This window comes from Cherax quadricarinatus, chromosome 23, assembly GCF_038502225.1.
Source record: "Cherax quadricarinatus isolate ZL_2023a chromosome 23, ASM3850222v1, whole genome shotgun sequence".
Lineage (NCBI taxonomy): Eukaryota > Metazoa > Arthropoda > Malacostraca > Decapoda > Parastacidae > Cherax > Cherax quadricarinatus.
The window spans coordinates 8,936,872-8,964,013 of NC_091314.1; the positions used below are offsets into that span (position 1 = coordinate 8,936,872).

General features: G+C 41.4%; 1 protein-coding gene across 3 annotated transcripts in view; it reads left to right on the top strand.

Annotated features, from left to right (window-relative positions):
- The first annotated feature begins 10,164 nt into the window (after positions 1 to 10,164).
- cyp33 (peptidylprolyl isomerase cyclophilin-33) overlaps positions 10,165 to 27,142 on the top strand; it is a 39,040-nt gene continuing 22,062 nt past the window's right edge. For 2 of the 3 annotated variants that reach the window (XM_070087865.1, XM_070087867.1), the window contains exons 1-5: positions 10,165 to 10,280; positions 12,558 to 12,727; positions 13,836 to 14,051; positions 15,466 to 15,597; positions 21,874 to 22,051. In XM_070087865.1, the coding sequence (XP_069943966.1) occupies positions 10,247 to 10,280; positions 12,558 to 12,727; positions 13,836 to 14,051; positions 15,466 to 15,597; positions 21,874 to 22,051 (730 nt within the window). In that variant the 5' untranslated portion in view covers positions 10,165 to 10,246. The remainder of the gene's footprint in view (positions 10,281 to 12,557; positions 12,728 to 13,835; positions 14,052 to 15,465; positions 15,598 to 21,873; positions 22,052 to 27,142) is intronic. The other variant, XM_070087866.1, reaches the window with a different exon arrangement.

The window sequence follows — 27,142 nt, forward strand, 5'->3', positions numbered from 1 at the left end:
CTCAGTCTGGTTAGCGGCTTGCTAAAAACTGAGTCATATTGGGACTTGAGGAGCTCACTCATTTCCTTGCTGTCATCTGTGTAGGACCCATCTTGTTTTAGGGGCCCAATACTGGACGTTGTTCTCGACTTTGATTTGGCATAGGAGAAGAAATACTTTGGGTTTCTTTCGATTTCATTTATGGTTTTTAGTTCTTCCCGCGGTTCCTGACTCCTATAAGATTCCTTTAGCTTGAGTTCGATGCTTGCTATTTCTCTGACCAGTGTCTCCCTATGCATTTCAGATATATTGACCTCTTTTAGCCGCTCTGTTATTCTTTTCCGTCGCCTGTAAAGAGAGCGCCTGTCTTTTTCTATTTTACATCTACTCCTCCTTTTTCTTAGAGGAATACGCTTTGTGCATACATCGAGTGCCACCAAGTTAATCTGTTCTAGGCATAAGTTGAGGTCTGTGTTGCTTAGTATATCTTCCCAGCTTATATCGGTTAGGACTTGGTTTACTTGGTCCCACTTTATGTTTTTGTTATTGAAGTTGAATTTGGTGAATGCTCCCTCGTGACTAGTCTCATTATGTCGGTCTGGGGCTCTGCGCATACATGTCTGAACCTCAATTATGTTGTGATCTGAGTATATTGTTTTTGATATGGTGGCATTTCTTATCAGATCATCATTGTTAGTGAAGATGAGGTCTAGTGTATTCTCCAGTCTAGTAGGCTCTATTATTTGCTGGTTTAAATTGAATTTTGTGCAGATATTTAAGAGTATCTGTTGGTTTGGAGTGGAGGCCATCGACTGTGGTTCCACTCCAGGAATGACTGGATTTGGTGTACGATTTCTGCTGACATAAGTAAAGCTTTCCTAAGAGTGGGTTTACAAGAGGCTGACCGGGATTGTACCCGCTTCTTATGGCCTGAGAATCCTATTGACCCACTTAGCCCTCTGAAAACCTTTCACTTTAGAAACGTATTATTTGGTGCTACATCCAGTACGTTCCTACTTCAAGCGACGATAAATGCACACCTTAAATGTACGGGAAGTCCATTGAGTAAAGTAATGAGCAAACTATTTTATGTGGACAATTTCCTGGGTGTGACATCAACTGAAGAGGAACTGTTAATGACTTATGGAGAGGCTAATAAAATAATGCAAAGTGCAAATATGCCTCTGAGAGAATGGAATAGTAATTCGTCCAAATTGAAGGACAAAATAAGTAAAGATTACCCTGGAGATGAAGTGCCAAAATGTAGTAATGTATTGGGTTTAAATTGGGATACTGAGAGAGATTTGTTAATTTTAAAACCTAATAATTACAGTACGCCCAATAAATTAACTAAGAGAGTTTTGCTTGCTGAAGTTTCCAAATGTTTTGATCCACTAGGTTTAGTGTCACCCCTTACTATAAGAGGGAAATTATTAATTCAGGAAGCATGGAAACTTAAATGTGCTTGGGATGAAATTCTACCTGAGGAATTCATTAACAGGTGGGATGAATTAATTGGTGATTATGAAAAAATTCCAATGTTGGAGTTCCCACGCCAGGTGGCCAATCCAAATGGGAAAAATGTACTCCACATTTTTTGTGATGCTTCAAAATTGGCATATGGAGCAGTTGCTTATCTTCAATGTAATAGTGTTATTTCTCTTGTTATGTCTAAGGCTAAAGTGTCTCCAATTAAATCACGTACCTTACCTCAGTTGGAATTAACAGCCATTTATGTAGGTGTCAAATTAGCTAATTATATAAGAAATAAGTTGCAGGAGATAAATATTAGCGACACTGTAATTTGGTCTGATAATGAGGTATCCTCACAATGGATTCGTAATGGAAACAGTAAAATTGTGTACGTACAAAACAGAGTCGCTGAAATTAATCAGATGCAAGAGAAGTATAATAGTTTGGGTCAGCATATGTTAGCATTTAATCATATACCTGGTGAGGAGAATCCAGCTGATTTCTTGTCTCGAGGTTTACCTTATGCTAAATTTGTAAATGCTGTATCATGGTTTAAAGGACCGAGCTGGTTGGTAAATTAAGCTAATTGGCCTGTACAAAAGGCGTATATTGCTCCTGTTGAAATTACTGTGACCACCGCTCTAATAGTTTGTCCTCCCTTAGCCATTGATATAAATAGGTATTCTTCTTTACCCAAACTAATCAGTGTAACTAAATTGATGTTTAAATTTCTAAGCAAGATGAATATTTCATATAAGTTTTCACATCCTCTTGAATATTGGATAAAGAGGGTACAGGAGGAAATCTATGGAAATGAGATTAAATTGATGATGGAAAGAAAAATTGTGAAAGGTTCCATAATAGAGAAATTGGGGCTGTATTTAGAGAACAGTGTAATTAGGGGCAGAGGTAGGTTACAAAATGCTGAATTGGGTGATTATGCTAAACACCCTATCTTACTGCCCAAAACTCATCATCTAACAAATTTGATTGTTCTAAATGCCCATAAAAATGTAATGCATGGTGGGGTACAAGATACCTTAAATTGTATTAGGGAAACTTTCTGGATTCCACAAGGATGGCAAAGTGTAAAAAGGGTGATTAAATCTTGTGTAATATGTCGCCGTGTGGATGCCAGATCCTATATGTACCCAGGTCCTCCACCATTGCCAAAGGAGCATGTGCAATTAGTGAAACCTTTTGATGTAACAGGTGTGGACTATAGTGGTCCAATAATTTTAACAGGTACATCAAATGGTGCTCCACTGAAAGTGTATGTTTGTTTGTTTACCTGTACTGCTACTAGGGCAGTTCATTTAGAAGTGGCACAGGACTTGTCTGCAGAACAGTTTATACAGCTGTTTCGAAAATTTGCAGCTAGGAGATCCTGTCCGAGATTGATGATTTCGGATAATGCCACAAATTTTGTAGCAGGTGCTCAACACTTGATAGAATTAAATAATAGTAACGATGTTCAATCTCTGTTAACCCAGCGAGGGTGTACCTGGAAATTTATTACTCCTAGAGCCCCTTGGCAGGGGGGGCTGTACGAAAGACTGATAGGTACAGTGAAGAGGTGTCTCCGTAAAGTACTACACTGGAAGAGAATTAATTTGGAAGAATTCCGTGCAGTGTTAGTGGAGGCGGAGAATCGTATAAATAATAGTCCTCTCTCATACATGAGTGATACACCTGATGCAGATCTATTAACACCTTCTCACCTAATATGTGGAAGGAAATTGGAAGCTGCTCCTGTCTATAGAGATAATCCGGAAGAAAGTGATGAAGATTACAATGATGCGGCAGTGTTGTGTGATAAATTTAAAATGTTAAATAAAGTAATTGATCATTGGTCTAATGTGTGGTGTGAGGAATATCTTCTTACACTACGTGAACACTTTTATGGTGCGACAGAGGCAGTAAATTGACAGACCATTCAACCAGGTGACATTGTGTTAATTGACACTGAACAACATCGAACATTGTGGCCTCTGGGCAAAGTATTGACATTGTACCCAGATGCACAAGGTGTTGTCAGGAATGTCAAAGTGTTGTGTCGTGGCCAGGAAAGTTTACGCCCAATTAATAAATTGATTCCCTTGGAGTTAGGTGTTCAATCAAACGTAAATGAAAATCTGAGGGAAAGTGACATGAGTGATATGGAAGATAACGCTGACCAAGTGATGCCGGAAAATGAAATCGTAGTAAGACCTACTAGGAGAACAGCCACTCAAGCCAGAACCGGCTGGAATCGTCTCCTAAAGGAAGGAGTAATATGAGTCGTTTAGCAACGAACACCCCAGCTGGCTGCAGTGTGGAAAATACTGTATATATTTTCTGGAAATACGGTAATTTATAGGTAAATAGATGGCCTATACTGTATTTAATAATATTTGTCATAGAAAACGGAAAGCCTGCGTCTGGGCAGGAGACTCGCCATCTTGGTTTTGAATTTTGTACAAACGTTGGTGTAATGGGAAGAATTTTTCGTGCTCTAGAGGTTAAAATTGTGTTGACACCTCTCAAATAGGAGGCGAAATTGGTGGATGTGCATTCCTGCATAACTTGAGATATCAGACGACTGGACAAGACAGCTCCAGGAACCTCAGATAAGCTCTCTAGATTTGTGTAATTCTGGCCAGCATTATTTTCATAGATTTAGTTAGAGTGAGGTTTTCTGAGTATGATACATATTAATCTCCAGTCAAATTGGTGAGTGATATTAAGATATATTTTCCTTCTGTTATGTAATTGTGTATATATATAACCATTTATTATTTTTAATATACAGTCCACAGATTTATATATTTACCAGTATTCCTGGTGTATGTATATTTCATTTAATTAATAGGTCCAGAGCAACTTGTGGTTATGACAGTGGTAGGTATCGAAGGGGGACATTTTTTGCGACCTAGGTGTCCCAAATTCCTACTTGTCTATGTAACATTGATAAATAATAATTATCTTTGTTATCATTTACTGTTATGTACATAATTAGTTACATTCAGATAAATGCAATTTTCCACAACTTCCATGAACAATGAAAGGAGCGGGAGAATGAAAGTTGTGAGAGTTAAAGACTACTTCAACCTCTGAGATCACTAAGCTCTCTTGGCAATACAGAATAAATACGAACTTTCATAGGAACGTAAAAACACAAAAATACAAACTGCCAGAATGAACAAACACGGTATTAGAATGGAGTTCTCATAGTTTTCTTGAGCACAGTAAACGACATCTACTCTCTACTCTGAGTGACAGCTACACCTTGTGATTCACTTGCTTGAACAGCATCTACTAAAAAAGCAGGATACGCATTAGTATTATGTAATGGGATGGTACATTGTACGTGTTACTTGGTCCCTCGATGAGCTCCAACCTTGACTTACCTGTGGAAATAACTTGACTATTAATAACAACACATCTTCCTAAACTCAATATAAAAATCATTTTTCATGAAGTTTAGCAACGTATCACAAACCATTACAATTTAACAACGTATCACAAACCATTACAATTTAACCAGATTATTTTTAAATCTTAGGTTCTAAGTGACTATAAATAACAATTTACTTTGTATTCCTTAAAAAATATCACAATTTTAATAAAATTCATTCGCTCTGAACTATATTTTAAGATAAAAATCTCTAAAAACTTGCACACAGTTCTCAGCCGTCAAGAGTTAATGGCGTCTCATCTTGTGAAGGTAGACGAGGGATACTGATTGCGCTGAAACACACAAGGGTTGAGTACTTCACAAATACAACAAAGAGAAGGGGCCAGTACAGCGGGTTGCATCGTGCCTGTAACAACACATTTATTAGAATACTGTAGAATATAGCTGGTAATTCAGTTTTAAACAGTGTCAACAAGTAGCACAGCAAATCTATAACCATATTTATCTGTCATATCTAATACATGCATTGTGCAAACCACAACCCGGCTGGTCAGATACTGACTTCAGGTACCTGTCCAGCGCCTTCTTGAAGACAGCCAGGGGTCTATTGGTAATCCCCCTTATGTGTGCTGGGAGGCAGTAGAACAGTCTTGGGCCCCTGGCACTTGATTAATGGTTTTCAACAGGAACAAGTAGATAAATAAAACACTTACAACACTCGGCTATCTTGACTGTGGAGACGTTTCGCCAACTAGTGGCTCTATCAGTCCAATACATAGAATAATACTGCAGACTGTAGAAGACATGAAGTAATTTGACGTGATTATTCCCTCAGCCTAGATGAAACAGTTAAGAGGCTGTGGAAGACGTGAAGAATTTGTTTGAGGTGATACATCCATCAAGACTGTTAAGATAAGATCAGATTTATTTATATTTTTAACCAGAAGGGTTATCCACCTGGAGTTTACCTGGAGTTTACCTGGAGAGAGTTCCGGGGGTCAACGCCCCCGCGGCCCGGTCTGTGACCAGGCCTCCTGGTGGATCAGAGCCTGATCAACCAGGTTGTTGCTGCTGGCTGCACGCAAACCAACGTACGAGCCACAGCCCGGCTGGTCAGGAACCGACTTTAGGTGCTTGTCCTGTGCCAGCTTGAAGACTGCCAGGGGTCTGTTGGTAATCCCCCTTATGTATGCTGGGAGGCAGTTGAACAGTCTCGGGCCCCTGACACTTATTGTATGGTCTCTTAACGTGCTAGTGACACCCCTGCTTTTCATTGGGGGGATGTTGCATCGTCTGCCAAGTCTTTTGCTTTCGTAGTGAGTGATTTTCGTGTGCAAGTTCGGTACTAGTCCCTCTAGGATTTTCCAGGTGTATATAATCATGTATCTCTCCCGCCTGCATTCCAGGGAATACAGGTTCAGGAACCTCAAGCGCTCCCAGTAATTGAGGTGTTTTATCTCCGTTATGCGCGCCGTGAAGGTTCTCTACATTTTCTAGGTCAGCAATTTCACCTGCCTTGAAAGGTGCTGTTAGTGTGCAGCAATATTCCAGCCTAGATAGAACAAGTGACCTGAAGAGTGTCATCATGGGCTTGGCATCCCTAGTTTTGAAGGTTCTCATTATCCATCCTGTCATTTTTCTAGCAGATGCGATTGATACAATGTTATGGTCCTTGAAGGTGAGATCCTCCGACATGATCACTCCCAGGTCTTTGACGTTGGTGTTTCGCTCTATTTTGTGGCCAGAATTTGTTTTGTACTCTGATGAAGATTTAATTTCCTCGTGTTTACCATATCTGAGTAATTGAAATTTCTCATCGTTGAACTTCATATTGTTTTCTGCAGCCCACTGAAAGATTCGGTTGATGTCCGCCTGGAGCCCGTTATCGAGGACTGTCTGTTTTATTTCCATTGGGGTCTTTCAGGATACAACCCACACCAGTCGACTAACACCCAAATACCTACTTCCTGCTAGGTGAACGGGGACAACAAGTGTAAGGAAGCATGTTCAATATTTCTACTCGGCCGGGAACTGAACCCCGGACACTCATTGTGTGAGGCGAGATCGTTGCCTACCAAGCAACCGAGGCGGGCAGCCTACTTTCTACACTAAGAGACTGATCACCTCACATATTCTTGACGCCCTCGACCGTCTGTAATTTACGCAGTCTTTCCAGAATGATAGGCAAACAGGGGAAACTGGAACTAGAACCAGTAAGGGTAACCTTCATATACAAGTTTTATTAGTAGATTATAAAGAACAACAAAGGATAGCAACAAGTAGTGGTAATGGACAAATCTAAAGAGGCGAGATCAGAGGCCAAGGTTTGAGCCCTGTACTAATACCTGGAAGCTAATAAGGCTTTACTGTATTGTGCCTAGAAATGTATCAGAGAACTTATGTCCGCTAAATGCATCATTTTAGCCATTCTAACATTTATATCATATTTTTGACGGTACCTTACAGCTACAACAGTTCTGATAACTTTAAGTATGTCCTTAGATTATTAATTAACTTTATTCATAGCTCTTAGAGTGCATGGAACAGTAATTCCTGTATATTGACAGGAAGACACACAATCACTAGGCCTGCCATTAACCTTTAATCATTATGGTCCACTTTTACGGTTACCAATATGTCTATTAAACACTGGTCTTTTCTGCAGAAAATGTAAGACCAAGACTATCACAGGCTGTCTGCATGTAATTCAAAGTAATTTGCATTTCACGAAAATTGTTAGCATATACAAGCATGTCATCAGCACAGACAATTGTGATATTGTTGAAGTGTCTGGTCGAGTTTTAAGAAGAACAGGAGGAGGAGGGGAGGGAGGAGGAGGAAGAGGAAGGGAGGGAGGAGGAAGGGGAGGAGGAGGAGGGGAGGGAGGAGGAGGAAGAGGAGGGGAGGGAGGAGGAAGGGAGGGAGGAGGAGGAAGAGGAGGGGGAGGAGGAGGAGGGGAGGGAGGAGGAGGAAGAGGAGGGGGAGGAGGAGGAAGGGAGGGAGGAGGAGGAAGAGGAGGGGGAGGAGGAGGAGGGGAGGGAGGAGGAGGAAGAGGAGGGGAGGGAGGAGGAAGGGAGGGAGGAGGAGGAAGAGGAGGGGGAGGAGGAGGAGGGGAGGGAGGAGGAGGACGAGGAGGGGGGGAGGAGGAGGAAGGGAGGGAGGAGGAGGAAGAGGAGGGGGAGGAGGAGGAGGGGAGGGAGGAGGAGGAAGAGGAGGGGGAGGAGGAGGAAGGGAGGGAGGAGGAGGAAGAGGAGGGGGAGGAGGAGGAGGGGAGGGAGGAGGAGGAAGAGGAGGGGGAGGAGGAGGAAGGGAGGGAGGAGGAGGAAGTGGAGGGGGAGGAGGAGGAGGGGAGGGAGGAGGAGGAAGAGGAGGGGGAGGAGGAGGAAGGGAGGGAGGAGGAGGAAGAGGAGAGGGAGGAGGAGGAGGGGAGGGAGGAGGAGGAAGAGGAGGGGGAGGAGGAGGAAGGGAGGGAGGAGGAGGAAGAGGAGGGGGAGGAGGAGGAGGGAGGGAGGAGGAAGAGGAGGGGAGGGAGGAGGAAGGGAGGGAGGAGGAGGAAGAGGAGGGGGAGGAGGAGGAGGGGAGGGAGGAGGAGGAAGAGGAGGGGAGGGAGGAGGAAGGGAGGGAGGAGGAGGAAGAGGAGGGGGAGGAGGAGGAGGGGAGGGAGGAGGAGGAAGAGGAGGGGGAGGAGGAGGAAGGGAGGGAGGAGGAGGAAGAGGAGGGGGAGGAGGAGGAGGGGAGGGAGGAGGAGGAAGAGGAGGGGGAGGAGGAGGAAGGGAGGGAGGAGGAGGAAGAGGAGGGGGAGGAGGAGGAGGGGAGGGAGGAGGAGGAAGAGGAGGGGGAGGAGGAGGAGGGGTTGGAGGAAGAGGAGGAGGGGAGGGAGGAAGAGGAGGAGGGGATGGAGGAAGAGGAGGGGAGGGAGGAGGAGGATTAGGAGGGGAGGGAGGAGGAAGGGGAGGAGGAGGAGGGGAGGGAGGAGGAGGAGGAGGAGGGGAGGAGGAGGAGGGGAGGGAGGAGGAAGAGGGGAGGGAGGAGGAGGAGGAGGGGGGGAGGAGGAAGAAGGGAGGGAGGAGGAGGAAGAGGAGGGGGAGGAGGAGGAGGGGAGGGAGGAGGAGGAAGAGGAGGGGGAGGAGGAGGAAGGAGGAGGAGGAGGAAGAGGAGGGGGAGGAGGAGGAGGGGAGGGAGGAGGAAGAGGGGAGGAGGAGGAGGAGGAGGGGATGGAGGAGGAGGAGGGGAGGGAGGAGGAGGATTAGGAGGGGAGGGAGGAGGAAGGGGAGGAGGAGGAGGGGAGGGAGGAGGAGGAGGAGGAGGGGAGGAGGAGGAGGGGAGGGAGGAGGAAGAGGGGAGGGAGGAGGAGGAGGAGGGGAGGGAGGAGGAGGATTAGGAGGGGAGGGAGGAGGAAGGGGAGTAGGAGGAGGGGAGGGAGGAGGAGGAGGGGAGGGGGAGGGAGGAGGAGGAGGGGGGAGGGGAGGGAGAAGGAGGAGGAGGGGAGGGGGAGAGAGGAGGAGGAGGAGGAGGGGAGGGGGAGAGAGGAGGAAGAGGAGGGGAGGGAGGAGGAGGGGGAGGAAGAAGGAGGAGGAGGAGAAGGAGGAGGAGTAGGAGGAGGAGGGGAGGGAGGAGGAGGGGAGGGAGGATGGGAGGGAGGAGGAGGAGGGGGAGGGAGATGAAGAAGGATGGAGGAGGACGGGGAGGGAGGAGGAGGAGGAGGAGGAAAGAGATGGAGGAGGATGGAGAAGGATGGAGGAGGACGGGGAGGGAGGAGGAAGAGGAGAAAGGAGATGGAGGAGGATGGAGGAAGAGGGGGAGGGGGAGGGAGATGGAGAAGGATGGAGGAGGAGGAGGAGGGGGAGGGAGGAGGATGAGGATGATGAGGGAGATGGAGGAGGATGGAGGTAGAGGAGGAGGGGAGGGAGATGAAGAAGGCCCGGTGGCCTGGTGGCTAAAGCTCCCGCTTCACACACGGAGGGCCCGGGATCGATTCCCGGCGGGTGGAAACATTTCGACACGTTTCCTTACACCTGTTGTCCTGTTCACCTAGCAGCAAATAGGTACCTGGGTGTTAGTCGACTGGTGTGGGTCGCATCCTGGGGGACAAGATTAAGGACCCCAATGGAAATAAGTTAGACAGTCCTCGATGACGCACTGACTTTCTTGGGTTATCCTGGGTGGCTAACCCTCCGGGGTTAAAAATCCGAACAAAATCTTATCTTATCTCTTAAGGATGGAGGAGGGGAGGGAGGGAGGAGGAGGAGGAGGAGGAAGGAGATGGAGGGGGATGGAGGTAGAGGAGGATGGAGGTAGAGGAGGGGGTGGGAGAGAGGACGATGAGGGGGGAGGTAGTGAGGGAGGGGGAGGAGTTAAGTACGGCGTGAGGTGTGGTGTCCCTATAAACCGTCAACAATGTCCAGCAGCAATAAGAGAATACTTTACGTGGGTAAGTTCTGTATATTTAAGGATTAATATGTAATGAAATTCAGGGGAGATAGTCCAGAGTCAAGGCACAGGTCTTCAGTATTAGTAACTGACCCTAATCTATATGTCTAAAATTATTTTCGAGTTCAGTACACATCTCCATAGTATTGAGTCAGGTTACATTCAAATTCAAATTCAAAGTTTATTCTCTATAAGGATTACAATGCTGAGTTTACAGAAATTTGGTTATTGTTTGGTTTACATGTAGTAAAATTGTGATTACAGAGTGTACCACTAGAACGCTTAGCATGGCTAGGCATTTCGGGCATACTTAGTTTTATTCTTAATTGTAAAATATTACAAATTATGAGGTAAGTTGGTATTATGGCTAAGTGACTAAATACTAGTTTGTGTGTTTAGCAATGTGAATGCTTTTGTTTTGGCACAGTATATAGTTTCAGTATTGGAGTATCACAGGATTCATTATTTTAAGACTGAGATTAATATTTCTGTTTATGGTCAAATGAGTGAGCGAGTGTAAGTGTGAACAACCAGGTGGTATTCGTGTAGTTAGTTGACGGGGTGTATCAGGGAGATAAGATGTTTTCTAATGGTAGTTTTGAAGGTGATGAATGTGTCTGCAGTTCTAGAGTTCTCAGGTAGGGTGTTCCAGATTTTAGGGCCTTTGACATACATTGAATTTTTGTAAAGGTTTAGTCGGACACGGGGAATGTCGTAGAGATGTTTGTTTCTGGTGTTATGCCTGTGGGTTCTGTCACAACTATCAAGAAAGCGTTTTAGGTCAAGGTTGATATTAGAGTTTAAGGCCCTGTAGATGTAGATTGCACAGTAGTAAGTGTGGATGTACTGAACTGGGAGTAAGTTTAGATCTATGAAGAGTGGGGGGGTGTGTTGCCAGGGATGGGATTTATACATGGACTGAGAAGTGGGTACAAATACAAATATTTATTTCCTTCTAAAACTTACAATGTGTGGTTTACATGTTATAATATTTTAAACACAAAAATGGCCACTATTGTGCCTAGGCACTTCGGGCAGACTAATACTAATTATTATGCTATTTTGATATAGGTAGCGCTGTATAGCCCTTGTGGTTTAGCGCTTCTTTTTGATTATAATAATACTTTGATATAGGTCATATTTGATCAGAACATTTGAACATATTATTAGGTACTTAATTAGATAAATTCTCAGTTAGGTACATACATAATGAGGTTTAAATTAGTTAGGTAGTCAGATCATTTAATATTAGTACAAATGGCAGATTTAGTAATAGGATTCGATTTGTCTTGGCATTTCTCAGTGTATATAATCCCTATTAGGGATTAATTTCTGAAGGGAGGTACCTTGATGCTTGTGAGGCTCTTGATCTAGGGAATTGGATCTGTGCTTCAGTTCCCAGAATTAAGTCTGAATGCCCTCCATCCCCCCAACAAGCGCTGTATAATCCCTACGGGTTTAGTGCCCCTATAACAATAATAATAATAATAAGGATAAAAGTATCTTTGACCGGTGGTGTATAGGTTACATGCAGTCTTAATGACCCTGGTGTGCCCTCCAAGCCGTTGTGATCGTGTTGTTATTTTTATTTAACTCAGGAGTTAGCATTATACTGCCTTTCCTCGGAACAAACCTATCTCCCATTTCCAAGGAGCTGTTCATCCCATACGGATACAACGCACAGCAACAAACTAACTCCAAGATAACTCACTCACTGTATGTACGTATGTTTGCATGTATGTATGTATGTATGTATGTATGTATGTATGCATGCATGTATGTATGTATGTATGCATGTATGTATGTATGTATGAATGTATGTATGAATGTATGTATGTCTGTGTCTGTTTGTCTGTCAAACTGTCAAATTAAAGTGCAAATTAACTATGTATGTATACTGTGTGACTTATGGTACCTAAATAAACAAATAAAACTTGTACTCTGTGTATGAGTTGGTTAACTAAGATTACTGTGGTGTTTGTCTTTCATTTTATCATAACACATAAAGAAAACTATGATATATTTTGTGTATACTTGTATAAATTTTACTCAGCCAAACTTGTTAGGTTACAGTACATTTGAATCATACATACAATACTGTCCCTTATGTTTTATGTTAAAGCTAGCTTCTGTTGCTGATAGCTTTTTTGGGTTAGGAATTTGGTAAGTCTATTTTTTATTTATTCAAGAGCGAATTTGCACAGTTACTATTTTTATGCTAAATGTTTTGTATCAGTTTTGATGTGAATTCTCATGGGATTTTTATCACTGTCTGTAGGTGGGTTGGCAGATGAAGTGACAGAGGATGTCCTGAGGTCTGCCTTCACCCCATTTGGAGATGTTGTCGATATACAGATTCCTCTTGATTATGAGACAGAGAAACACAGAGGTTTTGCCTTTATTGAGTTTGAGTTGCCAGAAGATGCTATTGCTGCAATTGATAATATGGTAAGTGTTTATATTATTTAATATTCATGAAGGAAACTTTGAATTGGGGAAATATATTTGCACCTTTCGCAACAACAGCTTCCTTGATCGCCTTTCTGTTCACCAAGATAGTAGTGATGGTTGAATGGGGTTTGTTATATAGCCTTTCCAACTTGGATATACGCACTCCACTTTCATATTTTTCAATTATCTCTTTCATTTCCATAGTAATTCTCACCCTTTTTACCACAGCCTTGGCACTAGAAGCTTTCTTGGGGCCCATGGTGGCTTATTTAGCAGTTACAAGCACTAAAAACACTGGAATAATACAAAATATTTCGCAGGTACACATGGAATCGACCACAGCGGCTTGTAAACAATGTCACACTGAGTCTTGGAGTGGCTGGGCCCACTCAGGCCACGCTCTGGCCGCATGGACACGTTTGGGACGAAAGCCTTTAGATGAGTTTTTCGACGTTGGTAGAGCCATTTTTTTTACGCCAAAGAGCGCCATTAGACGAATTTGCCATTAGTCGATGCCACCGTTGGTCAGGGGTCCACTGTATATGCTTCTAAACTGTTGTATTCTGAGCACCTCTGCAAAAACAGTGATTATGTGTGAGTGAGGTGAAAGTGTTGAATGATGATGAAAGTATTTTCTTTTTGGGGATTTTCTTTCTTTTTGGGTTACCCTGCTTCGGTGGGAGACGGCCAACTTGTTAAAAAAAAAAATCTAATTTCCCACTTTCTTTAATATGTTCTTTATGAAAGTTCCATGCTGTCATTCAAAATTGTATTTATGAATCCGTTAAAAAGTAACTAGTGCAAACATTACAATGTAGTAAGTGAAATTCATGCCAGTAGATAATCTCCCTATCTTTATCTAGGAATAATAGCCAACCTGGAAGCTATTTGCATATGTTTTAATCAAAATACTGAGATATAAAGGAGAGGCTAGGACAGGTGGTCTTGCCAGCTATCTTACTTTATACAGAAGAAGATAAATTTTTGGGCCTGGAAAAAGAAACTATGTATTTAAAAGATGAAATAAAAAGTTAAACAAGAAATTTGTTTATTCATGTCAGATAAAGTTAATTTCCCCTGCATTAGAATTCAGCATCTCTTTCAGAATGAGAGTGAATTGTTTGGCCGTACAATACGTGTAAATCTGGCAAAGCCTCAGAAAGCTAAGGAAGGCTCATCACGTGCTGTTTGGGCTGATGATGAATGGTTAAATAAATATGCTGGTGCAACACTGGAAGGCGAAGGTGGAGAAGGAGAGAATGAAGTTTCAGAAGGTGCCAAACAACCTACAGAAGGTGTCAAGCGAGCTTCAGAAGAAACAGTGAGTGTGAATAGTCTTGTTTTTTATTCTTGCAACAAGTTAATCATTTGTATATATAATATTCTGTTATGTCTTATTTATTCATATGCATTTTGTATACGTTGTTTCTTTTATTTTTAATATTTGTAACTTATAATCATGGCAAGGAACAGAGTGTTCCAAAAGTTTGTTTGCTGTGACAGACAGTGAAGACAGCAAACTGAATTATGTGCTATGGATGACAAATATCACATTCATTATTTTGCAGCAATTGTAGTCATGAATCTTGAATTCTCTTTACATAAAAATGCATAGTCTGCTGTCAGTTATGTGTTGTGTTATCCTTTATGTGTTCTAGTTTGGATGGTTATACTCATCATGCTATAATATCATTAGTTTCTAGCCATAGTTTTTTTTTATTTTTTATTAACACACTGGCCAATTCCCACCAAGGCAGGGTGGCCCAAAAAAGAAAAACTTTCACCATCATTCACTCCATCTCTGTCTTGTCAGAAGGGTGGTTTACACTACAGTTTTTAAACTGCAACATTAACACCCCTCCTTCAGAGTGCAGGCACTGTACTTCCCATCTCCAGGACTCAAGTCCGGCCTGCCGGTTTCCCTGAATCCTTTCATAAATGTTACTTTGCTCACACTCCAACAGCACATCAAGTATTAAAAACCATTTGTCTCCATTCACTCCTATCAAACACGCTCACGCATACCCGCTGGAAGTCCAAGCCCTTCACACACAAAACCTCCTTTACCCCCTCCCTCCAACCTTTCCTAGCCCGACCCCTACCCCGCCTTCCTTCCACTACAGACTGATACACTCTTGAAGTCATTCTGTTTTGCTCCATTCTCTCTACATGTCCGAGCCACCTCAACAACCATAGTTTATATATACTAAATTTGCCGTATTTTTTTTTTGGCATATAAGGCGCGTGAGCATATAAAACATATAAGACAATGTTTCTAAGCAGTTGTAACATTAGTAAACAACTGCTAAAGCGCAACCCCAAAGCCTACGCTTGACCCTGACCTTGAGCATATAAAGCAAAAGGTGATTTTTCCAAGACTTTTTGTGGGAAAGAAATCACTCCTTATATGCTGGAAGATACAGTAGGTAATAAAATTCAGAAATTCTCAAGCCAACCACCATACATCATTACTGTTAGCCACCTTCATGTAGTGAGTTCTGGGTATTTTGGATGACTGTAAGTGGGTAATAAATCATACAAAATGGCTGAGAGCTGCTCACATTACAATGTATATGTTGTTTTATAGACAATATACACACTGCCTGAAATCAAATCTTAATGAATCCCATTTTAAAATGTTGAATGATCCTTAAGGATTTAGTACTTTTACACGAATATAATGTATGTAGTACTCTAATAGTTTACTGCTTAAATAACAAATAAACTTTAATCAGCAGGAAGAAGAGCCAAAGGCAAAGAAGAAGAAAACAAATCCTCAAGTGTACTTTGATATAAAAATTGGCAAAAGTTTAATTGGAAGAATAGTAATGCAGTTGAGAGCAGATGTTGTTCCTAAGACTGTTGAAGTAAGTTCCAAGATTATTATTGTTGTTACTGTTATTATTAGTACTAGAGTATTCATGAAAATGCACAGTTGCATGTGGAGATGTCATAGGATGTTCATTACCATAGGTTATCTAAGCTGGCTTCTAGTTTGATCTGGAGTAAAATATTCATTACAATAGATTGTTATCTAGGCCTTCATGTTTTCATACACCTGCTGCCCATGTTCACCTAGCAGTAAAGTTGGATATTAGCCTATTATGGGTCACATCCAGTGGCATTGCTAGGGTTGGTGTCACCCGGGACGGCATCTTTGGTGTCACCCCCATGAAATCCAAGGGTGGGGGGATGGGGGGGAGTAAACTCTGGTTATGTCACTACCGCATGACCAGTGACTATTGTTTAGCAATGAGAATGTTTAAGGGCCATAAACTGAACAGGAAAATACTTCTCAAATTTATTAATGATAAAATATATAATAGTAGTAATATTGAGGAAACATAAACTTAAATACCACTTTGAGTTCAGGCAACAGATCCTACATTTATTCATCTTCAACAATGCAAAAAAAAAAAAAAACTTGAAAAATAAAGAAAAACATTGCAGTATCAGAGAAACACTAGTTCTGATTTCACCTTGAGTACAGGTAATATCTCAATGATTCTGATCTTACATTTACTTGCCTTCAATCCTGCAAAATCATCTATCACATCATCAAAATCAATGATTTTTCCTATATAGGCCCATTTGTACTCTGTAATCACATAATAGGCTATATAGAAATGAAGAATTTTTCTCTTATGTTGCTGCAGTACTGTTTTGGGCATTAGTGTCACCTTCTTTAGAGGCTCTATAGTGTCACCCCTTGATGGTGTCACCCAGGGCACCCCCTGCCACCCCTTACGATGCCACTGGTCACATCCTGGGGGACAAGATTAACTTAAGTTGCCCAAAATGCTCTGAATGTGCAGTGTGTTTCTATAAAGTATGCCAGTTATGTCAACTAGGTCTGTATCAGTTGTATCATGTACTTTGTAGAAATAAAGATTAGCAGATTTTCAGTTGAATTTTCACACTGAAAATTAGTACTGTACTGTATTATTTTACTTTGTGTTCATTGGGAAGCACTAAACCCATAGAGCAATGGTTCTTAACCAGGGATACCTGTACCCACTGGGGTACAAACAGCAAAGCTGGGGGTTTGAGACTTCTTGACTGAAGTGAAACACTATTTGTAAAAGAAATTATTTCCTGTGTCAAGGCATGGCTGATTGATAGGCAACAGAGAGTTTGCATTAATGGGGAGAAATCTGAATGAGGACCAGTTACAAGTGGTATGCCACAAGGGTTGGTGTCGGTATCCTTGTTCTCAGTTTATATAAATGACATTGATGAGGGAATAAATAGCAACATAAGTAAGTTTGCTGATGACACTAAAATAGGCCATTAAATAATTTCTGATGAGGACACTAGAAAGCTACAGGATGACCTGGATAGGTTGATGCAGTTCAATGCAGGCAAGTGTAAGGAAAGTGTTAGGAAAAGAAAATAACTATGGCACTTACAAACTAAATAAAGTAGGTCTTGGTCAAAATGAATGCGAAAAAGATTTAGGAAATCTGGTTAGCAGAAATTTAAAGCCAAGACAATAGTGCATAAGTATTTGCAATCATACCAATAGAATTCTGCTCAGTTCTGATCTCCATATTACACAATACAGTGGACCTCCGGTTGTCGGCCGGTTCTGTTATCAGCCAACTCGGTTGTCGGCCGGTTTTTCGGTTATCGGCCGTTAATTCGGTGATCGGCCATTTGGGACGCATCTATCTGCCGGCTGGGGCCACTTGCGCATCAGTTTGGCTTTGTCTCTTGGGGGCTGGGGAAGCTTCTGCTCATACATCCAAACATTTCGCTTGTTTTCCATTGTTTTTAGTGGGTTTTTTTTGCAGTGCAACTGTGAAATAAGTAACCATGGCTCCAAAGAAAGTTGCTGTGGTAAAGAAAGTGAGGAACACCATGGAATTTAAGCGTGAAGTGATAGAAAAGTTTGAGAGTGTTATGAAGGTGGTGGAAATTGCCAGGATGTACAGCAAGAATAAATCAACAATTACATCCAGCCTGGCAAAGAAAGAACAAATCAGAGATGCTAATGTTGCAAAAGGAGTAACTTTTCTAACTAAACAAAGGCCACCAATAATGGAAGAGATGGAAAAGTTATTATTATTGTGGATTAAGGAAAAAGAATTAATGGGAGACAGTGTTGTGGAGTCTATTATTTGTGAGAGGCAAGGCAGTTGCATGAGGATCTTGCAAAGAAAATGCCTGGAACAAGTGCTGCAGTTTGTGAATTTATGGCCAGCAAAGGATGGTTTGATAGATTTAAGAAGCGTAGTGGCATACAGTGTTATAAGGCATGGTGAGGCAGCAAGTTCTGACAATGTGTGGCTGAAAAATTCGTGCAGGAATTCCAGGGGTGCATAGAGGCTGAAGGATTCAAACCCCAACAAGTGTTCAGTTGTGACGAAACAGGCCTGTTTTGGAAGAAAATGCCAAACAGGACCTACATTACCCTGGAGGAAAAGGCACTGCCAGGACACAAGCCTATGAAAGGCAGGCTTACTCTTTCATTGTGTGGTAATGCTAGTGGGGATTTCAAAGTGAAGCCTTTACTCGTGTATCACTCAGAAAATCCCAGTGTGTTCAAGAAAAACAATGCCATGAAGAATAGATTGTATGTGATGTGGAAAGCTAATCATAAGGCATGGGTCACACGGCAAAATTTCAAAGAGTGAGTTGATGATGTGTTTGGCCCAAGTGTGAAAGATTACCTCCTGAAAAAGAAATTGCCACTCAAGTGAGTCCTGTTACTGGACAGTGCTCCTGCACATCCTCCAGACTTGCAAGACCAAGTGTTTAGGGACTTCAGTTTCATCACAGTGAAGTTCTTGCCTCCTAACACCACTCCTCTCCTCCAGCCCATGGACCAGCAGGTCATTTCTAACTTCAAAAAACTCTACATAAAAGCAGTGTTTCAAAAGTGCTTTGAAGTTATGTTGGACACTCACTTGATCCTAAGTGAGTTCTGGAGGAATCACTTCATTATCCTCCATTGCATAAGCTTTATAGGTAAGGCTTGGGAGGGAGTGACTTCCAGGACTTTGAACTCTGCTTGGAGAAAACTGTGGCCAGATTGTGTCCAAGAGAGGGATTTTGAAGGGTTTGAGGCTGACCCTGACCCTGCTGACTCTGTGGACTCTATTGTGGCACTGGGGAAGTCCCTGGGGTTGGAGGTGAGTGGCGAGGATGTGGAAAAGTTGGTGGAGGACCACAGGGAAGAGCTAATCACTGAAGAGCTGCAAGAGCTTCAACTTGAACAGCAACAAACTGCAGCTGAGGACCTTGCTTCAGAGGAGGAGGAAGAGAGGGTGAAGGAGGTGCCTTCTTCAGAGATTAAAGAGGTGTGTGCTATGTGGACAAGGGTACAAGCTTCTGTAGAGAAACACCACTCTGACAAAGCTGAAACAAGCCATGTCTGCAACATGTTTAGTGACAAAACCCTGCCCCACTTCAGGGAAATCTTGAAGAGATGCCAGAAACAGAGCACTCTGGACAGTTACATATTTTGTGAGACAAGGGTCCAGTGACTCTCAAGCTGGTCCTAGTGGCATTAAAAGACAAAGAAGGGAAGTAACCCCAGAGAAGACTGCTACTTAAAGTCTTTATGGAGTGGGATTTCCCTTCCAAACACTAACTCCTCACTCTTTCCTCTTCCCTATCTTCCAGAAGCCAACATTAGTCTTCAATGAGGGTATGTAATACTTACATAATTGTTATTTGTGAATATTTTTGTCTGGAACAGATTAATTGTATTCCCATTAATTCTTATGGGAAATATTAATTCAGTTTTCAGCCATTTCGGTTATCGGCTGTCCTTCTGGAACGGATTACGGCCGATAACCGGGGGGTCTGCTGTACATATAATTGTGCTTTAAAAATATGCAGAGAAGGACAACAAAGTTGATTCCATGTCTTAGAAACCTTTCCTACAAAGATAGGTTGAAGTCACTGAACTTGCACTCTCTGGAAAAACTGAGTTAGGGGAGATATGATTGAAGTGTACAAGAGAAAAACAGGAATAAAAGGGATATAAATAGTATGGTGAAGTTATCAAACCAAGACAGGGTTCACAGTAATGGATTCAAGTTGTAGAAATTTAGATATAGAAAGGATATAGGGAAGTACTGGTTAGGCAATAGTGTTGTAGATAAGTGGAGCAAGCTCCCAGATAGCATCATTGACAAAAACTTTGGGTAGCTTTAAGTATAGATTGAACAGTTACATGAGTGGGTATGAGTTGAACCTGCCTAGCATGGGCCAATATGCCTGCTGCAGTGTTCCTTTGTTCTTGTTTTCTAATGTTCATTCAGTCTTACTGAGATTACTGTCACCATGGAGAAGTTTCTCTGGCTCAGGGAATGGATATAAAATTCATTAACCCTTTCAGGGTCCAGAGGCCAAATTTCAAAGTGCACCAGGGTCCAAGAATTTTCAAAAAATAATTTTGTTATTTTTTCTTATGAAATGGTAGAGAATCTCTTTCTGAAGGTAATAAAACAAAAAGTATGAAATTTGATGGAAAATTGACGAAATTATGCTCTCGCGAATTTTGATGTGTCGGCGATATTTATGCATCAGCGATTTTGCCGACTTTGACTCCCATTTTAGGCCAATTACAGTATTTCAGTCAACCAAATTCTTAGCTATTTCACTAGTATTACTTCTATTCTGTCGATTGAGCACAAGAAATCGCCAAGCCTACTGTTTCAACAACAAAATAAAGTGACCAGAAATTTGTAATTTGGCCAATTTAATCCAAAGTTCAAAATATTCCAATTTCAAAATAGGGTCCAGAATAAACAATGCAGGCATTCCTGGCACTAAACTAACATTTCCTCTGTTCATTAGTTATGTTTTCAGGCTTTACAAATTAATTCCATTTTTATTTTTTATTCACATAATGAATTTTTATTCAAACCAAAAAATAGAAGATTTACTGTTATGCAAAACTGTAATAATTGTATAAATAATATCACCACATTTGTGAATGTATATTAGACCCACCAGCTGTCATGTATTAGACTTGTGAGGTCATTTGTTTACTCTTGAACATCGGCAAAAAATTAACATTTCTGCTACTTTGAGCTCAGTTTCAAGTCATTTCCAGTACGAAAACCAATCAAAATCATCTCTATTTCTGTAGTATATCTTCCATTCTATCAAATGAGACCAAGAAATTGCAAATACAAGTTTAAAAAACATACGTAAAAACACTGCAAAGTCGTTGTTTTAATCTAAAATTACAGTCTCAGTTTTTTCTCTAATTATGCACTGTGTGCTGCAGGATTTGTTTTATGTAGTGCACACATACCACATAGATGTATTCTCTCATATCTAGGCCCAAATTTACTGCTCATAGCTTATCAGAGTGAGCTGAGCTCATGGCATAGATCTACGGTTTGGACCCTGAACGTAAAGCCGTAGATCTACGGCACAGACCTGAAAGGGTTAATTTTAGTCTGGATTCCATAGATGAGAGTGATATAAATATAATGAAAGATCTTGCTGAACTGAAAGCTAATGAAGGAATCTGAATGGAATCTGATTCAGTTGTGTGTATAACTCAGAACTTCCCCACAGTTAGCGGAAAAAGCTTTCAATGTACTTTTGCAATTTGCCACCAACTGTTTATGTGAAACAGTTTTTTCAGTATTTCGTCACATAAAAATTAAGACTAGAGACAGTCTTGATGCAAATAATGAAAAGTGCGTGGCTGTTTCTTAAAAAAAAAAAAAAAACTCATTCCAATATCATCACTAATGAACATCAACAACAAAAGGACCACTAAATAAGACAAATATATTTTTTTCTGTTTTTTATTTATAATTGAATGCATATAACTGTTTATCTATAACTGTGTCATTGGGCTGCTTCACCTTTATATTTTCTGTAAAAATAAAAGGATGTTCCAAAAGACATTAAAGTTTTAATGAAGTTATTTTTGATGGGTACCAAAAAAATAAAGACAGCTGAGGGGTACAGACACTTTATAGGGTCATACAGTGCCTGGGAGAATGAGAGGTAATCAGATTTGATTCAAGGAAGGTGGCAGTACCTCCATTTCTTTGGATCAAGAACACTTCAACATCAAGGAACCCCTCATGACAGGGTACCACATAAATTAAATAGTCAATAATTTTTCCTTAGCACTTAGCACATTTTGTATATTGTATGTATTTCAGAATTTCCGTTGTCTGTGTACTCATGAAAAGGGCTATGGCTACCAGGGATCCACATTTCACCGTATTATTCCTGGTTTCATGTGCCAAGGGGGAGATTTTACGAACCATAATGGAACCGGTGGACGATCTATTTATGGTGCAAAGTTTGAAGATGAAAATTTCAAATTGCGGCATACAGGTGAGACTAAATAATGTCAATGTTAAAGCAAATTTTGATGTACAGTACATAATATATTATTAGATTTTTGACCTCATCTATATATTATTAATGTGTGCAGTACACTAGCTTTAAAAAGAATAACATACAGTGGACCCCCAGTTAACGATATTTTTTCACTCCAGAAGTATGTTCAGATGCCAGTACTGACCGAATTTGTTCCCATAAGGAATATTGTGAAGTAGATTAGTCCATTTCAGACCCCCAAACATACACGTACAAACGCACTTACATAAATACACTTACATAATTGGTTGCATTCGGAGGTGATCGTTATGCGGGGGTCCACTGTATTTAGTAAGATAGAGAAATTGGTCATTTTACACAATAGAGTATTATTATATACAGGCATTCATCATATATGTACCCTACTATAACATTGATTACTTTGCGCAATACAGTATTAGCTACAGTATATATTTATCATGTACCTCACTGTAACATTTTCCCCTCACTATATTTAATGTAGCCAAATATCATACTGCCTGGTATTTTCATGGGAAAGTTCTAAACCAATAGGGAGTCATACCCTTCTTGAAACTGGAGGTAATCAGGTTTGAACCAAAGAAGGGAAAGGTCACTCATCTTTTTAAAAAACATCTTATCTGTAATATGCATAGTTTTAAATAAATAATTTTTTATTACAAATACAGTAGAACCCCTGTATCCACGGATTTAGTTTCAGTGGTTTCAGTTATCCATGGTTTAACGTGGCCCAAAAATTACTCTTAATTTTGCTTAATAAGGACCACAAAGCACAAAAGTAGTGATACTGGCAGTTTTTCAAAGCCTAAGAGAAGCCATGAAATCGTTTCTCTTAGTGATAATTCTCCACTTATTATGCATAATTTATTAATTAAACTTTATCATAGGTATGAATGTAAATGAAAAATGACTTATACACAGTAGGGCCCCGCTTTACGGCATTCCGCTAATACGGACATTTCAAATTATAATCGAAACTTGCTATATGGTTCCCCCCACCTGACTTTCTAATATGGTCACCATGCCCCACCCTATTTGTTTGCATTCTCTGTGAGCTCCATGAGCACCGCGTCTCTCCATTATGTCTGGAAGCTTTCCAAAATTTCAAGTGTTTTGAAGTTAATTCATGTTTTACATATACACTCTGATAATTATGCTTATGTGTACCTATACCTAAATAAAGTTACACACTGTGCTGGGTTGCATGTACACATTAAAATCACTAAGATTGTCTTATTAGTCTTGAGGACGCAATATTAATAATGATAATAATAATAATAATAATATGCAATAAAAAATCACTCTGAGGCACACTAAATGTTATATATTACATTAATATAAACATTTTCATGAATCCAGCCATGATATTTTTTCAAAATTATATAATAAGCACGCTATGTAACATATAAACATGATAAATACACCCCACAGTAGAATAAATTAACATAAATATGAGATGTTACGTGTAATTGAATGTGTATGAACCAAAACCAGACACGTTCGTCTGCTTGTTAACATACTTCGTGTGTCTCTCCTCTCTCATTTACGCGTTCTCTCTCTTTTGTTTATTCGTTTTACTTCATTTACTCACCTCTCACCCTACATGGTGTTTTTTATATTGTATAAATAAGTCAGCATGAGGCCTAAGAAGATTAGTGATAACAGCCACCAAAAAAGAAAATTGGTTGAGAAAAATTCGTTTGGTACTCGAACAGGTCAGCACTCAAACAGCCTTCTGGAATGAATTACGTTCAAGTACCAAGGTTCCACTGTAATGAGTGTACTGTATGTGCATTTTATCACTTTAGGGTGCTTTAAATGTCGTAGTATATTATGTGTGGGTGGGGTGGCCTGGCCTGGCCTGGCTGGCTACCATACCTCCCACACCTGACTTCCTACATTAAGACTACAGATATTTTAAGGTAAGTAATGAGTGTACTGTGTGTATCTTACTTTTTATTATTTTTAATGCCTAGTTCTATTGCTAACTTAATACAGTGGAACCTCTTTTTTGGCCGCTTTGTTTATTGGCCGTTTTTCGGCGGAAATTTTGCTCCGTATTTCGGCCGTTGCCTCATATATCGGCTGTATTAGAAGTGTTAGCCCGCCTTTGAGTCTTGAACGTGTACTCATTGGAGCGGAGGAGAGAAAGTTACACGATTTATTTATTTATTTATTTAATGTCTTTGCAAACAGTACATTGAGATTGTGTATATGCAATAGTGGGTTGCAATACAAAGAGAGCCTCTATTATGCCTTGGCATTATGGGCCAACTTAACATTATTGGCTTACATTCTACTTAATACTAAGAAATAGTATATCATAGTTGTACAGTAGGAAAGTAATTATTTAATAGTTGTACAGTAGAATATTAATTATAAATGAATCAAAATTTGTATAATACAAAGATATACGTATTTATATTCTAAAATGCTTTTGTGAAAAACAATGATTCAATTATATTCCTGTCAACAATGGATAAAAGGTTCAGTGTGATTGTTTCAGTTATGATGTGGGAGGGCATAAATGAGTAAGTGTATACTGAGGGTGATTAAGTGGCTTTTGAGAAGAGTCTTAAATTGATTTTCAGACTGGGTTACTTTAATATCTTCTGGTAATGAATTCCATATTTTGGGGCCCTTTATGTGCATAGAGTTTTTACACAGTGTGATATGGACACGCGGTATATCAAAAAGAGATCTGTGTCTTGTGTTGTGGTCATGTGTCCTGTTTAGGTTGGTGAGGAAAAGTTTGATAATAGTACATGTATATACCTGGAAAGTACTCAAGGGCCTGATCCCAAATCTGCACACTGCCATAACAACGTACTGGAGTGAGAGATATGGGAGGAAGTGTAAAATAAACCCAGTGAGGAGCAGAGGTGCAGTGGGGACAATAAGGGAACACTGTATCAACATCCGGGGTCCCAGACTATTCAACACCTTACCAGAAGATATCAGAAACATGGCGGGAACAAGTGTAGAAGACTTCAAGAGAAAACTGGACAAGTACTTTCACCAGGTGCCAAATCAACCAGGCTGTGATGGATATGTAGTGCAGCGAACCTCCAGCAGCAACAGCCTGATTGACCAGTCAAGCACCAGACGAGCCTGGTCCATGGCAGGACTCAGAGAGTAGAGAAACTCTCGAAACTCTTCAAAGATATATCAAAGGTACGCCAGGCTTTGGTGAGTCAGTCTCCCTTTGTATGTCGGCGAGTGAGCATGTACTCTGCTCATTCATCCAAACATTTCCTTAAAATCCATTTTTTTTTATTAAGTGCAACTGAAATAAGTCACCATGGGCCCCAAGAAAGTTCCTAGTAAATTTCCTTTGGTAAAGAAAGTGAGAAACACAATGGAATTTAAGAGGAAAGTAATAGAAAAATACAGTGGACCCCCGCATACCGTTGGCATCACATAACGTTAAATCCGCATACCGATACATTTTATCGCTAAGATTTTGCCTCGCATACCGCTAAAAAACCCGCTCAACGCTATTCGTCCGAGACGCGTCTAATGTGCGGCCTGAGCCAGCCTCGCATGTTCCGCCGGTGGCATTGTTTACAAGCCAGCCTCCGCGGTAACATCCAAGCATACAATCGGAACATTTCGTATTATTACAGTGTTTTTGGTGATTTTATCTGCAAAATATGTGACCATGGGCCCCAAGAAAGCTTCTAGTGCCAACCCTGTGGTAAAAAGGGTGAGAAATATCGAAATACTGTGGTACCATGGTCAACTGCTGATGCTGCTGCTGCTGCTGCTGTACCACCATCAGCTGCTGTACCACCATCAGCTGCTGCTGTAGCACCGTCTGCTGCTGCTGTAGCACTGTCAGCTGCTGCTGTAGCACTGTCAGCTGCTGCTGCTGCTGTAGCACTGTCAGCTGCTGCTGCAGCATTGTCAGCTGCTGCTGCTGCTGTAGCACCGTCAGCTGCTGCTGCTGCTGTACCACCGTCAGCTGCTGCTGCTGTACCACCGTCAGCTGCTGCTGCTGCTGTAGTACCGTCTGCTGCTGCTGTAGCACCATCTGCTGCTGCTGTAGCACCGTCTGCTGCTGCTGTAGCACTGTCTGCTGCTGCTGTAGCACTGTCTGCTGCTGCTGAAGCACTGTCAGCTGCTGCTGAAGCACTGTCAGCTGCTGCTGAAGCACTGTCAGCTGCTGCTGAAGCACTGTCAGCTGCTGCTGAAGCACTGTCAGCTGCTGCTGAAGCACTGTCAGCTGCTGCTGCTGTAGCATCATCAGCTGCTGCTGTAGTACCATCAGCTGCTGCTGCTGCTATAGTACTGTCAGCTGCTGCTGTAGCACCGTCTGCTGCTGCTGTAGCACTGTCAGCTGCTGCTGCTGCACTGTCAGCTGCTGCTGCTGTAGCACCATCAGCTGCTGCTGCTTTACCACCATCAGCTGCTGCTGCTGCTGTAGTACCGTCTGCTGCTGCTGTAGCACCGTCTGCTGCTGCTGTAGCACCGTCTGCTACTGCTGTAGCACTGTCAGCTGCTGCTGTAGCACTGTTAGCTGCTGCTGCTGTAGCACTGTCAGCTGCTGCTGCTGCTGTAGCACTGTCAGCTGCTGCTGCTGTAGCACCATTGTTGGTGTGGTTTATTGAGAATACTGTTACACTCCAAGTATTGTAACAACTATTTCCTTCTTTTTAGAGCATAACAATTTTGGTCAGAGAGGTTAGGGTAATAATAATGATCCTCCGGAATGCCTAATTTTAATTAAGTATATTCATAATATAACAAAAGCCAGTTATAATATACGAATTATCGTATATAAGTTAAGAATACATGTTTCTTCTGTAGTATCCAACATATACATAAGGCTTTCAAAACAGAGGATTAGGAGGATATCCTAGATATAACATATATATAAATGGAGATTACTTTATACATTAAAGTCTTGTTTCCCAATTGGAAGCAGTCAGAATAAAACAGAATATGTCCAGGCCGGCTAATAAATCTTGGCCAGTTACCAGAGACGAGCAGGAGTGTTCTCGTTGGCTGCTACTTCTTCACTGCTCGTCCCTCAACCTTGAGCATACAGGTAAAGTGGGTCACGTG